The following is a 13,937-nucleotide window of genomic DNA, read 5'->3' as shown; positions in this document are numbered from 1 at the left end:
TGGCTAGGGAGATGGCTCAGTAGAATAAGCACAAAGGCCTGAGTTCAATTCCTGGTTCTGTCAAAATAAATAAATAAATAAATAAATAAATCACGTGTTTTAACCTTAATTTTATTTTATTATTTTTAAAATTTATTTATTTACTTATTTTTGCGGAAGCAGGCAAGCTCTCACTCTATTGAGCCATCTCCCAGGTCCCTTAAGAATTTTAAAACAATATGTTTTCTAAAAATATGCACCTTAGGTCTGGATGTGGTGGTACATTAATCCCAACACGGGGAGGCTGAGGCAGGAGCACTACAAGCTCAAGCCCGAACAACCTAGTGACTTAGTGAGACCCTCTGCCCAAAATAAGAAGAAAGAAAAAAAAGTTGAGGTGCAACAGAGTTTACAGGCCCTCGGTTCAGTCCCCAGCCCTGGGGGGGGGGGATATATATAATTGTCATGTTGACTTTATACATTTTTGTGTGAAGTCATTTCCTGTGCTTTTACTTACATGTAGTCACAAAGTTATTCAGCTACTTAAAGAAGTGCTGGGGCTGGTGAGATGGCTCGGTGGTCTAGAGCACCTACTTAGAACAAGCTTAGCAAACCACAAGGGACCACGGTTCAATCCCCCAGCACCACATGCCAGGCAGCCCGCCCCCTGGTGGGCTGAGCTGGCCACACACACAAATAAATAAATAATAAAACATTAAAAAAAAAAAAAGCAAAGCAAAACAAAAAAGTCCTAGTAATGTATTATGATTATTGTAGTTATTTTTATTCCAGTAGGGCGTGTGGGGGGGGGTGTCCTGGCAAAGAAGGAGCAGGTGGCGGTTAGCGCGCGCCCTCTCTCGGTAGCTTCCGGAAGTGCTCACTGCTTCACCCTTGTCTGCAGCTGTCACCTCTGCCACCTGGCCCTCGCCATGCTGACCTCGCGAGCGCCCCCTCCCCGCCCGGCCCTGCTGTTCCTTCTGCTGCTACTGGGGGGCACCCATGGCCTCTTCCCTGAGGAACCCCCTCCGCTAAGCGTGGCCCCCAGAGACTGTGAGTAGAGAGACGCTGGGGGAGGCCGAATCACAAGGATGGGTCTGCTGGTCCCGCTGGGAGGGGCTCCCCAAGTCGGGGCACCTCTGGCCACCTTGCTCCCTCCGGCCCCTGGCTCATCCCCATGCCCTGCTCTCCCAGACCTGAAACTCTACCCCGTGTTCGTGGGCGGAGGACCTGGGCGCCTGGGCCCAACCGAGGATATGGAGGACCTGAACATCCAGCGGGTGCTGCGGGTCAACAGGACACTGTTCATCGGGGACAGGTACGCAGGGAGCCCGGACCTGGGGCGGCTGCTGCTGGGGGCTAGTTCCTGCTCGGGGGTGCTGGGCGTGGAGTTCTTAGGGTGCTGAACACGGTGCTGAGAGGCTGGAGCTGGCCTCGGTGTGTGAGTAGCGGAGGTCGAAAGTCACTCCTGAGTAGTCCAGCCAGTCCGGAAATTCGAGCTATGAAAGATGGCATGAGAGAGGGGCTGGGCAGAAGGGCTTCTCTGGGGAGGTGACATTTAGGTTGTTGAGAGCTAAACAATTTTTCAGCCATGATGAAACCTGGAGGATATTCCTTTCCAGGCAGCAGGCAGTCAATGCAAAGGCCCTGGAACAGGACAGAGCCTGACATTTTGCAGCAGCAGGGAGGAGGCCATGTGGCTGGAGCAAAGGGAGCAACTGGCGGGCGGAGAGAAAAAAGGGGAGAGGACGGAAGGGCCGTGCAGTGAGTGTCCTGGGGGCTGCAGGGAGGACCTGGGCTTTGCCACCACAGAGGTGGGAGTCCCGCAGGGCTGAAGGAGGGAGGATCCGACTCTGTTCTCGCAGCGCCCTCTGGTGGCCGCTGCAAGAAGAACAGATACGGGGTTGAGGATGCGCGCAGGGCACCAGGCCCTGGCCCTGCGCTGGTCCAGGCTGCGGGCTGGAGGTTGGGCCACGTGGAGGCCGTGGAGTGGGGAGAAGAAGGCGGGTTCTGGACAGACTGCGGGCAGAGCCAACAATACTAGCTGGTGTGCTAAATGTGTGAGGGGACAATAAGGGGGATTTGGGGAGCCTCACAAGTTGTCTGAGCCTCCCCCAAGGGTGAACCTGCCTTTAACTGAGATGGGGGTTAGCAGTGCATGTTTGGGGGATAGATCAGGTACAGCATGACCTTAATGAGTGAGTCTCCATGAATCCCAGAGGCACTGGGGGTGTCCAGGGGCAGTTGAACCCCAAGGCTAGTGCCCAGGCGTGGAGATAGGTCCAGGGTCATCATCCAGTTGTAGACAAAATTCAGAGCTCCAGGTGTGGGTGGAAGAGGGCATAGATAGGAAGGGGCTCAGAGACTACAGATGGAAGCCAGGCCAGCGCTTCGCCTCAGGGCTGCTTGAAGATGGGGTTCCCGGGAAGTGAGGTAACCAACAGAATCAGATGCTTTGAGAGGAGAATGATGGAGACGCATCCTGGACTTAACACAGAGAGGTCAGCAATGACCTTGACCCGGGCAGTTTCTGATGCGTGGAGGGGAGGGTACGAGCAGGAGAAATTCTGGGGCCCCGGTGGGTTCCTGGTGTGAAAGCATGGACGGTCGGTCGTGTCAGCCTGTGTATAAACGTGCGGTGGTGTGCCAGGTTCCCCGGGGGCGTGCAGGTAGCTTGGGAACCGGAATGTGCCCAGCGTGCAGCACTAATCGAGGCATTGGCGCGTCCCTGCACCGCACTGCTGGACACCAGCTTTGCAGCGGGCAGAATGGGCCTGGCAGGGATGGACACCCTTGTCTCGCTGGTCCCTCCCACAGGGATAATCTGTACCGAGTGGAGCTGGAGCCCCCCACGTCCACGGAGCTGCGCTACCAGCGGGTAAGAAGAGGCGAGGGCAGGAGGGGAGGGTTAGGATCTTCCACCAGGGAGTGCTGGGGAGCTGGGTGGAATTGACCCTGCCCAGCACAGGGATCCCAGGGCTGCTGGGGACTCTGCTCTCCTCACCAGTTCTTTCTGCCTACAGAAGCTGACCTGGCGCTCCAACCCCAGTGACATAGACGTGTGTCGGATGAAGGGCAAGCAGGAGGTGCGTGGACCTGGCCATGACCTGGTTCTGCTCCCAGCCCTGCCCCAACCTACCCCAGCCACGCCCACAGAGAAGCCTCCTCCTCTTCCACCTGCTCTGCGGCATCCCAGGCTACTACGACCCTGGTGTTGCTGTCCTTACGCCTGGAGCCTAGCCACGCCCCATGGCCACGCTCCCAACCCTGACCCTGGTATTATTGCAGCTGCAAAATTATTTCCTTGTCTTGTTCCCTGCTTTGGTTGCAGAGGTGTCCCCAGCGAGTCCTCTGCAGTGGCCATGCCCTCACCATGGTCCCCAGTGCTGGCATCACTCTCATCCCCAGCCCCTCCTCTCTGCGGTGCCTGTCACTCCCCGACCACGCCCACAAACAGGGCCACGCCCACATCAGCCTTCCCTTCCTTTCCCTCCCCTATGCACTGCAGGGCGAGTGCCGGAACTTCGTGAAGGTGCTGCTACTCCGTGATGAGTCCACGCTGTTTGTGTGCGGTTCCAACGCCTTCAACCCAGTGTGCGCCAATTACAGTGTGAGTCTCTACCCTCTAGAGTCTTGCCTGCCCCAACTCTGACCTCCAGGGCTTGGCTCTGCTATGTCCTTTGGCCATGATCCATATCATCTACTATGGGAAGCCTTCCCGTATGTGTCCCTCACCCCAGATCCAGAAGGGCCAGCGGTTTCCAAAAGAGGGCCTGAACAGGGTTCAGGGCAGCTGCAGCCTGTTAAACCACAAACTAATCTAAGTAGGACTAGCTCAGCCACAAGAGTCATATGAGGGTTGACCCTGAGGCCTGTTGACAGATCAGTACATGAGGCTCAGAGAGGTCACTCAGAACCCTGGTCACTGGCCAGGGTCACACAGCCACCCAGGGGAAAGCCACATTTTCTCCTGGAGTTGAAGGCTGGGGAAACTGGGGCTACCAGATCTGTCGCTCAGGCTGTCCTCCCTGCAGATGGACACACTGCAGCCTGTTGGAGACAACATTAGTGGTATGGCTCGCTGCCCATACGATCCCAAGCATGCCAACGTCGCTCTCTTCTCTGGTGAGTGTCTGACTTCCTGATAAGGCAGACCCCTGGGCATGCTCCAGCACTTTCCGTTCTTTCTTGAGGTCACTTAAAAGGCAGCTGGGTGACCAGTTGTCTACCCAGAAATTGGCAGAGTTCCAGTTCTGGTTGGTCCGGGGCTCTAAGAGGGCCAGGGTTCTGATGGGATCCAGGCATAGGTGATCTGAGATTCAGACAATATCGGGGCTCAGCCTGGAGCCAGGGTCCCCAATGTCTGACCCACCCAGTTCTGCACCCTAAAATCTAACCTCTTGCCTGTCTCCCTTGGCCCTCCTGGTTCCCAGATGGGATGCTCTTCACAGCCACTGTGACTGACTTCCTGGCCATTGATGCTGTCATCTACCGCAGCCTTGGGGACCGCCCTACCCTGCGCACTGTCAAGCACGACTCCAAGTGGTTCAAAGGTGGGAACAGGAGGGAGGGGAAATAACAGCGATTAAGGGGGCCAGGGAGATAGCTCGGTGGTCTAAGCGCCTGACTGCCTGCTTAGCAGGTGCAAGGACCCAGGTTTGATCCCTGGTACCACATGCCACACCAGCCCTGTGCTGTGCTAGCCACCCAAACCAGGTGTAGTGGTGCATGCCTGTAATCCCTGTGCTGGGAAGGCTGAGACAGGAGGATCACTGTGAGTCTGAGCTGCGTAGTAAGACCCTGTACCAAATAAATAAAGGATAATAATAATAAAAAGAACAGTGATTAGGGAGAGCTGTGTATATGTACCAATTCTCAAGGAAAATTAGATATTATGTTTCCCAAGCATCTAAATAAACTAAAGCAATCCCTGGTTTTGCCAAAAAAATAAATAAACTAAAGGATGATGGTGCAATGGAACTGACGTTGGTCAAACCCACCTACTAGAATTAGAGGCCTGGGCAACTGGGGATGGGACTCCATCACTCCATCTCATCCCACCCTTGTGAGTTGATTTGTTTTGTGGCACTGGATGGAGATCAACGCTCATACATGCTAGGCAGGTGCTTGCCCCTGAGCTGCTCCAGCAGCCTCTCCTGGTCTTTTAGAAGATAAACCAAGTGGAAAGATTTGGATCTAAAGTAGAACCTGCTGGAAGTGGGTGGCTTAGCCGCCCAAAATGGAAGTACAGGACAAATACAGCAGGAGCTCAGCTCTCTAACACATGAGGGAGGAAGAGGACGGGAAAATAGCAGATTTGCCATTTGGAGGGGAGTTGGACACAGTGCCTTTGGGCTTCTCAACGCCTTTGCCCCTCAAAAGAAAAAAAAAAAGTGAGCCCAGCTCGTTTTCCCAGATAGTCAGCGTAGGTCTATGAAAGTGGCTGCCCCGCCCTGGCCGCCCAGTGACAGTGGCTTCCTGCTCCTCCTCCCCACAGAGCCCTACTTTGTCCACGCAGTGCAGTGGCGCAGCCATGTCTATTTCTTCTTCCGGGAGATCGCGATGGAGTTTAACTACCTGGAGAAGGTGAGGCTGCTTCCCAAGAGGCTGATTGGGCAGTGGCTCAGGGACTGTTAGACTCCAACCTGGGGCAGTGGGAACAGAAGCAGGTCCCTGAATGTCCCTCCACCTGGGGCCACAACCTCCCACCCTCCTCTGTACCCCTCCTGCTGGGCCCTTGAAGACATGTAGGACAGTGGCCCTGAGGTCTCAGGCCACCTGGCCACCCACTTGGCCCTTCCCCACCTGTCTGTTGTCCATCCACTCCTGCCGCACTCCCACTTACCTGTCTGTCCTTTAGCCCACCCACAGTTCCACTGTGACCTTTATCCAGCTCCCCACCTGCCCACCCACTGACTCTGCCAACCTGCATCCATCTGTCCATCCATCCACCCAGCCACTCAGCTGCCCACCCGTCCACCTGTCCGTCCATTCGTCCATCTGTCCATCCATCCATCCATCTGTCCATCCCATCCCTCAGTCCATCCAGGCACCCAAATAGTGGTAAGGTACAAAGACCACCACTTACCACTCTGGGCTGCTCACTTCCCTTCTGCCATGCCTTGTTTTCCCCACCTGTACAGTGGCGCCCCCTGCAGGCCATCCCTGTTGCTTTTGGGAGGACTGCTCCCCTTGGCCTGCATGGCAGGCAGCATGATTGTGGCTGAGCCTTCCCAAGATCCCAGGCTCAGGTCCCCTATCCGTGGCTGCCACATGCAGGTGGTGGTGTCTCGCGTGGCCCGGGTGTGCAAGAACGACGTGGGCGGCTCCCCACGCGTGCTTGAGAAGCAGTGGACGTCTTTCCTGAAGGCGCGGCTCAACTGCTCCGTGCCTGGGGATGCCCACTTCTACTTCAACGTGCTGCAGGCTGTCACTGGCGTGGTCAGCCTGGGTGGCCGGCCCGTCATCTTGGCCGTCTTCTCCACACCGAGCAACAGGTGCGTGGGCACTGCAGGGTGACGAGGGGCCACAGGCTGGGGTGGGAGAAGGAACCAGGGAGGACTTCTTGGAGGAAGGGGCATCAGAACAGTGTGTGTGAGAGAGACCGAGGAAGAAGGAAGGGTACCCCAAGTGTCCAGGTCCTGAGGCTGTGAACATGGGTCCGTTAAGTCACAGAGAGGAGAGGAGAGGACAGATAGGCATGGCAGGGAGGCAGCCGGGTGATGGGAGGGTGCAGGTAAGGCGAAGAGCCTGGATTCATCTCAAGTGCACTCAGGAGCCATAGGAGGTGATAGAGGGAGAGAGGGCGAAATCAGAGGTGCACTTTTAGAAAGGTCTCAGGGGAATGAATTGACAAGACAAATGTGACGGCCACTGGAGGCTGAGTGCCCAGGAGGGCCACTGTGGGTGGCTTTGGGGAAGCTGAGCAAGGATCAGCTGAGATTGTGCAGAAGGTACATGAGCTGGATTTGACGAGCAGGCAGGCAAGGCCACATCCTGAGCACAGGGATTGAAGGCCCGTCCAACAGCCAAGGACAGGGTCTCCCTGTCCCTCTTCCCCGGGTGCCACTTCCACCGGGCTCATTAGAGCCTCCTGTCTGCACCCCCAGCATCCCAGGCTCGGCTGTGTGCGCTTTTGACATGAGGCAAGTGGCTGCTGTGTTTGAAGGCCGCTTCCGCGAGCAGAAGTCTCCTGAGTCCATTTGGACCGCGGTGCCAGAGGATCAGGTGCCTCAGCCCCGGTGAGAGCCCCCCCCCCCCCGCCGCCACGGTCCCCAAAGGGATCGTGGGCCCCAGGTAATCAGGCTGGGACTTCCAGGCTGCTCACGTCTGGCCTGACGTCTCCCTTCCTCCTTCCTCAGGCCAGGGTGCTGTGCAGCCCCGGGCTCGCAGTACAATGCGTCCAGCGCCCTGCCCGACGAGATCCTCAACTTCATCAAGACGCACCCACTGATGGATGAGGCGGTGCCCTCGCTGGGCCACTCGCCCTGGATCGTGCGCACACTCATGCGGTCAGCACTGGTGGCACAGGGAGGGGGCACAGGCACATGACGGGGACATGGGGATACTTTGGGCCTGGCTGGGATTGCATATGCAACCCAGCTCAGTTGCAGTGTCTGGGGTGGGGTATCTTCTACAGGACCAGGAGCCTGTCTGCGCACGCGCACATCTAGGCCTGTCAGGCTCACTTATGTGGGCGTGGCTACGTGCTCCTATAAAACCACCCCCCTGCACCCTTGGTGCCAGATGCCACAAGGCCAGCATGACGCCCTGTCCCGTCTCCCCTGCAGGCACCAGCTTACCCGAGTGGCCGTGGACGTGGGTGCTGGCCCCTGGGGCAACCAGACGGTGGTCTTCCTGGGCTCGGAGGTGGGCACTGTCCTCAAGTTCCTCGTCTGGCCCAATGCTAGTGACACGGGCACCACTGGGCCCAGTGTCTTCCTGGAAGAATTTGAGACCTACCGGCCTGACAGGTGAATTGGGACAGGCAGGAAGGTGGATCGGGGGGCGGGGGGGGGGCAGAGACACGGATGGTTGCGGTGATCCTCCTTGGTCATTTTCCTGGCCCCAGGTGCGGACGACCTGGTGGTGCCGGCATCGAGACAGGGCAGCGGCTACTGAGCCTGGAGCTGGACGCAGCCTCTGGCGGTCTGCTGGCGGCCTTTCCCCGATGCGTGGTCCGCGTGCCTGTGGCCCGCTGCCAGCAGTACTCGGGATGCATGAAGTGAGTCTCCCGCCCATGCTAAGTGTGTGTGGGGACAGAGGGGATGAGCATGGGGAGGCAGGAGGATGGCCCCCCTAGTTCACTGATAGGCCAAGTTTGTGCAAAGGCCCTGGGGCAGGACAGAGCACAGTAAGGTCCAGGAGCAGCGAGGAGCCTGTGGGGCTAGAGTAGAGGGAGCAGGGGATAGAGAGGAAGGAGGGAGGGGGCAAGGGGGCAGATGAGTAGTACAGGGTACCGTGAACTGCAGGAAGGACCTGGGCTTTAGCCCCAGGAAGGCGGAACTATGGCAGGCTGAGGGCATAGAAGAGGGAGAACCTGCTTTGGTATTCATGGCACCCCCTGGTGACTGCTGCAAGGAGGACAGTGAGGTGGGCAGCCAGGGTGTGACAATGAGGGGACCAGGGTAGAACCTGTTTTGTGGTCTCCAAGTGGGAGGAAATTGAGATGCCACGCACTGGGCTCCTCTGGGCTTGGTGTGTGCTCAGCATGGAGCACCAACCGCCGGTGTCACTGCAGTCACCACTCTGCCATCCCACACTGAGGACAGAGCCTAGGCCTACCTGCCAGGGCACCATCCTAACTGCTGCTTGGGCCAAAGAGAGGTTCCTGAGCCTCAGTTTCCTTACCTGTGAGTGGAGTGGCAAGCAGCCCCCACCTCAAAGATCTGTCCTGCCCTGGCGAGCAGGTCCTGGGTGCCGAGACTGACCGTTGGTCCCTTACAGGAACTGTATCGGCAGCCAAGACCCGTACTGCGGCTGGGCCCCTGATGGCTCCTGCATCTTTCTCAGCCCAGGAACCAGGTAGAGGGTGGGGTGGGACACACTTCACCCTGCCCCTGGCCCTGCTGCTTAGGGGGTATCTGACCTTCTGTCCTGCCTTCCCTCCACTCAGAGCCGCCTTTGAGCAGGACGTGTCTGGTGCCAGCACCTCAGGCTTAGGGGACTGTACAGGTGGGTGGAGGAGAAGCAGCCTTGGGCCTGTGAACCCCTGGCACTGGAGTCTCTTGTCCCCTGTGACACAGCACCCTCCGGGGGGTGGCATCCATCAGAGTGTTGGGAGGGCAGGAGCCACACATTCTTGGATGGGGAAGTGGGAGGATGGACTGCAGGAGACCAAGCCCCAAAGAGGGTCCCAGGCACAGCTCCAAAAGGGAAGTAAAGCAGCAGATGGACAAGCTTTATCTTTTTTCCCTCCATGGGTAATTGAACTCAGGGCCCTGCACTTGGCAGGCAGATGCTGTGCTGCTGAGCTCCATCCCCAGCAGATGCATAAGTTTTGAGAAGCCAGACAGGCTGGAGACCCATGCCCAAGGACCCGCAGGCTGACAAGCTTCGAGCTTCGTGATTACCAAACGGGCCAGTATAGATTGTAGTCCCAGTTGCTTGAGAGGCTGAGGCAGGAGGATTGCACATTCGAGGGCTCCATGGGCTGCTTGGCAGAAACTTGTCTCAAAAAAATACAGAGTTGGGGCTGTCAGTTAGTATGAAGGCAAGTCCTCAGGTTAGTCCCCAAGAACGCCAGGAAAGCAGTGGGGGCCGCCTGGAATGTGGCTGAGCGGTGAGTACTGCATAGCGTGGAGGCTGCCCTGGGCTCCGTTCCCAGCTCTGCAACAGTAAAAGGGCAGACAGGCACCCCAACAGGCACGCAGCCGGGAGGACCTGAGGCAGACCGAAAGAACCTACGCTCACCAGGCCCCTTGCGCCCTCTGCAGGCCTCCTGCGCGCCAGCCTCTCAGAGGAGCGAGCCGGGCTGGTGTCAGTGAACCTGCTGGTGACCTCATCGGTGGCGGCATTCGTGGTCGGGGCGGTGGTGTCCGGCTTCAGCGTGGGCTGGTTCGTGGGCCTGCGCGAGCGGCGGGAGCTGGCGCGGCGCAAGGACAAGGAGTCCATCCTGGCACACGGCGGTGGCGAGGCGGTGCTGAGCGTGAGCCGCCTGGGCGAACGGCGTGGGACCGGGCCTGGGGGCCGCGGAGGGGGCATGGGCGGGGCTGGGGGTCCCCCCGAGGCGCTGCTGGCACCCTTGATGCAGAATGGCTGGGCCAAGGCCACGCTGCTGCAGGGTGGCCCGCACGACCTGGACTCTGGGCTGCTGCCCACGCCCGAGCAGACGCCACTGCCGCAGAAGCGCCTGCCCACACCGCACCCACAAGTGCACGGCCCGGGCCCCCGCGCCTGGGACCACGGCCACCACGCACTGCTGTCCGCGTCCGCGTCGTCCTCGCTGCTGTTGCTGGCGCCGGCCCGTGCCCCGGAGCAGCCGCCCCTGCCGGGCGACCCCGCCCCCGACAGCCGCCTCTGTGCGCCCCGGCCTTCGCGCGCCTCGCACGGCGACTTCCCGCTCACCCCACACGCCAGCCCGGACCGCCGGCGCGTGGTGTCTGCGCCCACGGGCCCCTCGGACCCGGGTTGTGCGGGCGACAGCCTGCCCCGGCCCTGGAGCCCGCCCCCGACGACGGGCAGCCTGCGGAGACCCGGTCCCCACGCTCCCCCGGCCTCGGCGCTGCGCCGCACGCACACGTTCAACAGCGGCGAGGCGCGCCCGGGAGACCGGCACCGTGCACGACCTGCCCGCCCGGGTTCAGACTCGGCCCACCTCCTCCCCTATGGGGCAGGGGACAGGACTGCGCCCCCGGTACCCTAAACCGGGGCCCCCCAATGCCTTGGCAGTGCCAGCCACTGGAACCAGGAGCAGGAGACGGCGCCAGGACACCGGCCCCGGCCGGCTCCGCTGGGTGCTCAAGCCCCCCACCCCGGCCTTTCTGGGACCCCCCTCAGCCACACGGAAGCACAAGAGCGCGCGCTCCCCGCGGCGGCAGGCAGCTGGGGTGCAGGACTCTGAGACCACCGAGTTGGGCGGGTGGACGTAGGGATCTGCTGTGAATTTGAGATTGACCTTCTGCGTAGACATTTTTGGTTTCTTTTGCAGTTTTTCTAAGGAATTGCACAACTCCCTTTTTGGGGTGGTGGCTGGAGGGGGTGGTTCAGGCCTTGGATGGGGAGTAGGGGGTACAGCTGCAGACCCAAGTCCCTCTACCTCCTCGGAAAGGTCCCTCCCCAGGCCGGGCCCCTGGCGTGTGTGGGTGTGTGCGCGTGTGCATGCCGTGTTCGTGTGCAAGGGCCAGGGAGGGAGGCGCGTGTGTGTGCCCAGGGCCACCCGTGCTGTGTGTGTGTCTTAAGAGTGAATGTGGGGACCCCAGTGGCCCCGGGTCGGCTGAGCCAACACCGGGGCTTCCGAGGTGCCGGTCAGGAGTTTGGGTCATGCTTCTGCAAAGGGAGCAGGGATGGCCGGGTCCAGGCGAGCAGACGGAGAGCCCATGTATGGGCACAGCAGCAGCAGCTCCTAAAGGGCTTGGGGGTCGGGTGGGGGGGCAGTGGAGGCAGGTAGGGCCCCTGTAAATACGGCCCCAGGGTGGTCAGAGAGTCCCAGGCCACCCGACCCCTTGTGACCTCCCCCCGACCTCCAGCTGACTGTGCATGCCACGTAGCCGGCTCTCTGGAGTTCACCTCCCCTGGCCCCTCCCCATCAATAAAACTCTGTTTACAACCACCGGCCCCCATGGCTCTGGGCCTGCTCTGTGTCCTGGGGGTGGCCCAGTGCAGTGAGCACAGCTTTGAGATACCTGATGGTGTCAGGAGACGACAGAAACCTGAGGTGCTGGGCTAAACACCATGGGGTCCCCACCTGGCACCCTGGTGTCAGAGGCTGAGGTAGGAGGATTACAAGTTCAAGGCCAGGGCTGGTGAGATGGCTCAGTGGTCTAAAGCACCTACTTAGAACAAGCTAAGCTAAACAAAGCACAGGGACCTTGGTTCAATCCCCCAGCACCACATGCCAGCCAGCCCCACCCCCTGGTGGGCTGAGCTGGCCACACACACACACACACACACACACTAAATAAATTTAAAAAAAAAAATACAAAAAAAAACCAACAAGTTCAAGGCCAGTCTGGGCAATGTAGCACTAGCCTGGTTGAAAATGAAATGAAAAGGATTGGGGCTATAACTCAGAGGTGAGCACTTGCCTAGCCCGCATGAGGCCCTGGGTTCCACCCCCAGCACTGCAAAGGAAGGGGAAAGAAACCACTTGGCAAAGACTGGGAAGGTAGCTAGGGAAGTTGGGAGGCGGGTCCTGTGACATGAGTGAGCCGGGAGGCTGAGGAGCAGGAGGGGATTGATGGCAGTTATTCTTTTTTTTTTTTTTTTGTCGGAACCGGGGGTTGAACTCAGGCCCTTGCACATGATTATTCTCCAGAGCCATCTCCCCATCCCCTATTCTTTTTGAGATAGATCTCACTAAGTTATTAGGTTTCTCAGTTCAATAACTTCAAGGGGTGATCCTCCTGCCTGGGAGGATCCTGGGCGGTTAGGTGTCACAGGACCACATCATTAAGTAGTGCTGAGCACATTTCCTTGGCTGTGCAGCGGTCGCCATCTCTCTCTAGAATGTTCTCACCTTCCTAAATGACACGCTGACATCCATTCAACACAGCCACCCCCACTTACAGGTTTTAAGTGGGGCACAGAGCCGCAGGAGCGGGTCCTAGACAGAGGATCTGATCCTGTTTCGAGAGGTGGGCTTGGGGCTGGTGAGATGGCTCAGTGGTCTAAAGCACCTACTTAGAACAAGCTTAGCTAAAGCACAGGGACCGCGGTTCAATCCCCCAGCACCACATGCCAGCCAGCCCCGTCCCCTGGTGGGCTGAGCTGGCCACACACACACTCACAAATAAATAAAAAATTAAAAAAAAAAAAGAGGTGGGCTTGGGGGTAGAGCTGTGAACAGGACAGACCCACAGGCCCTCTGCATGGGGCACCAACCCTAAGCGCATTCAGTTGGGTGCAGTGGAGCATCCCTGTTATCCCTGTAGTCTGGGAGGCTGAGACAGGAGGATTACATATTCAAGTCCAGATTGAGCAACTTAGCGATTTTGCAAAACCCTGTTTCAAAATAAAAATTGCTGAAAGTGTAGCTCAGTGTGAAGGTCTTGGGTTCCCTGGTAACACACACACACACATGCGCGCGCAAGCCTCAGCAGCTGCCCCTGAACCCGTCCTGTGTGCTCACTGGGTTTGTCCCTGCCTGTGGCTCTGTGACCTCCTCTCTGCTCTTTCTGGTTGTGACTAAGTATTTCTGCCTGTGTCCGTGTCATGTCCGCGTGTGCACAGGTGTACATTTATCTTCCTGCCTCGCCCGATGTGCCCTCCTGCTGGCGGGGGGAGCATTTGCCCTGAGCCTGGGTTGTTCCCTTTAGAGCCCTTAATCTTCTCAAATCTGAATAGTGACAAAATACATCCAAGGTTGGGCCAGGGGAAGGGGTCATAGCCAAGTGTGATGGAAACCCTGGGCATAAGCCGGGCATGATGGCGCAGGCTTGCAATCCCGTACTCAAAGGGCTGAGGCAGGAGGAGCTCTGTGAGTTCAAGGTGAGCCTGAACTAATAGCAAGATGCTGTCTCAGAAACCAAATTCAATCAATCAATTCCGGGGTATAGGTTTTTTTTGCAGAACTGGGGATTGAACTTAGGCCCTTGCACTTGCCAGGCAAGTGCTTATTCCACTGAGCCATCTCCCTGGCCCCAATTCCTGGGTATAGGTAACAAAACACACCATACTTGAATATTTAGGACTCAGTAAGAGCTGGATATGGTGGCCAGTACCTGTCACCTCAGCATTTAGAAGATTTTTCCTCTGTCTCTGTCTCTCTGTCTCTGTCTCTCTGTCTCTGTCTCTGTCTCTCT

General features: G+C 58.2%; 1 protein-coding gene across 3 annotated transcripts in view; it reads left to right on the top strand.

Moving 5' to 3' along the window:
* Positions 1-11,736, top strand: part of Sema6b (semaphorin 6B) — a 22,727-nt gene extending 10,991 nt beyond the window's left edge. For all 3 annotated transcript variants that reach the window (XM_023717105.1, XM_023717106.1, XM_004632757.2), the window contains exons 2-17: positions 881-1,029; positions 1,171-1,294; positions 2,794-2,854; positions 3,000-3,062; positions 3,485-3,586; positions 4,011-4,101; positions 4,410-4,529; positions 5,474-5,562; positions 6,256-6,473; positions 7,086-7,217; positions 7,338-7,487; positions 7,767-7,949; positions 8,048-8,200; positions 8,923-9,000; positions 9,092-9,150; positions 9,912-11,736. In XM_023717105.1, the coding sequence (XP_023572873.1) occupies positions 909-1,029; positions 1,171-1,294; positions 2,794-2,854; positions 3,000-3,062; positions 3,485-3,586; positions 4,011-4,101; positions 4,410-4,529; positions 5,474-5,562; positions 6,256-6,473; positions 7,086-7,217; positions 7,338-7,487; positions 7,767-7,949; positions 8,048-8,200; positions 8,923-9,000; positions 9,092-9,150; positions 9,912-10,840 (2,673 nt within the window). In that variant the 5' untranslated portion in view covers positions 881-908 and the 3' untranslated portion in view covers positions 10,841-11,736. The remainder of the gene's footprint in view (positions 1-880; positions 1,030-1,170; positions 1,295-2,793; positions 2,855-2,999; positions 3,063-3,484; positions 3,587-4,010; positions 4,102-4,409; positions 4,530-5,473; positions 5,563-6,255; positions 6,474-7,085; positions 7,218-7,337; positions 7,488-7,766; positions 7,950-8,047; positions 8,201-8,922; positions 9,001-9,091; positions 9,151-9,911) is intronic.
* Positions 11,737-13,937: the final 2,201 nt, after the last annotated feature.

Source organism: Octodon degus, unplaced genomic scaffold (assembly GCF_000260255.1).
Source record: "Octodon degus isolate 3935 unplaced genomic scaffold, OctDeg1.0 scaffold00050, whole genome shotgun sequence".
Taxonomy (NCBI): domain Eukaryota; kingdom Metazoa; phylum Chordata; class Mammalia; order Rodentia; family Octodontidae; genus Octodon; species Octodon degus.
This window is presented reverse-complemented; position numbering and strand designations above follow the sequence as displayed.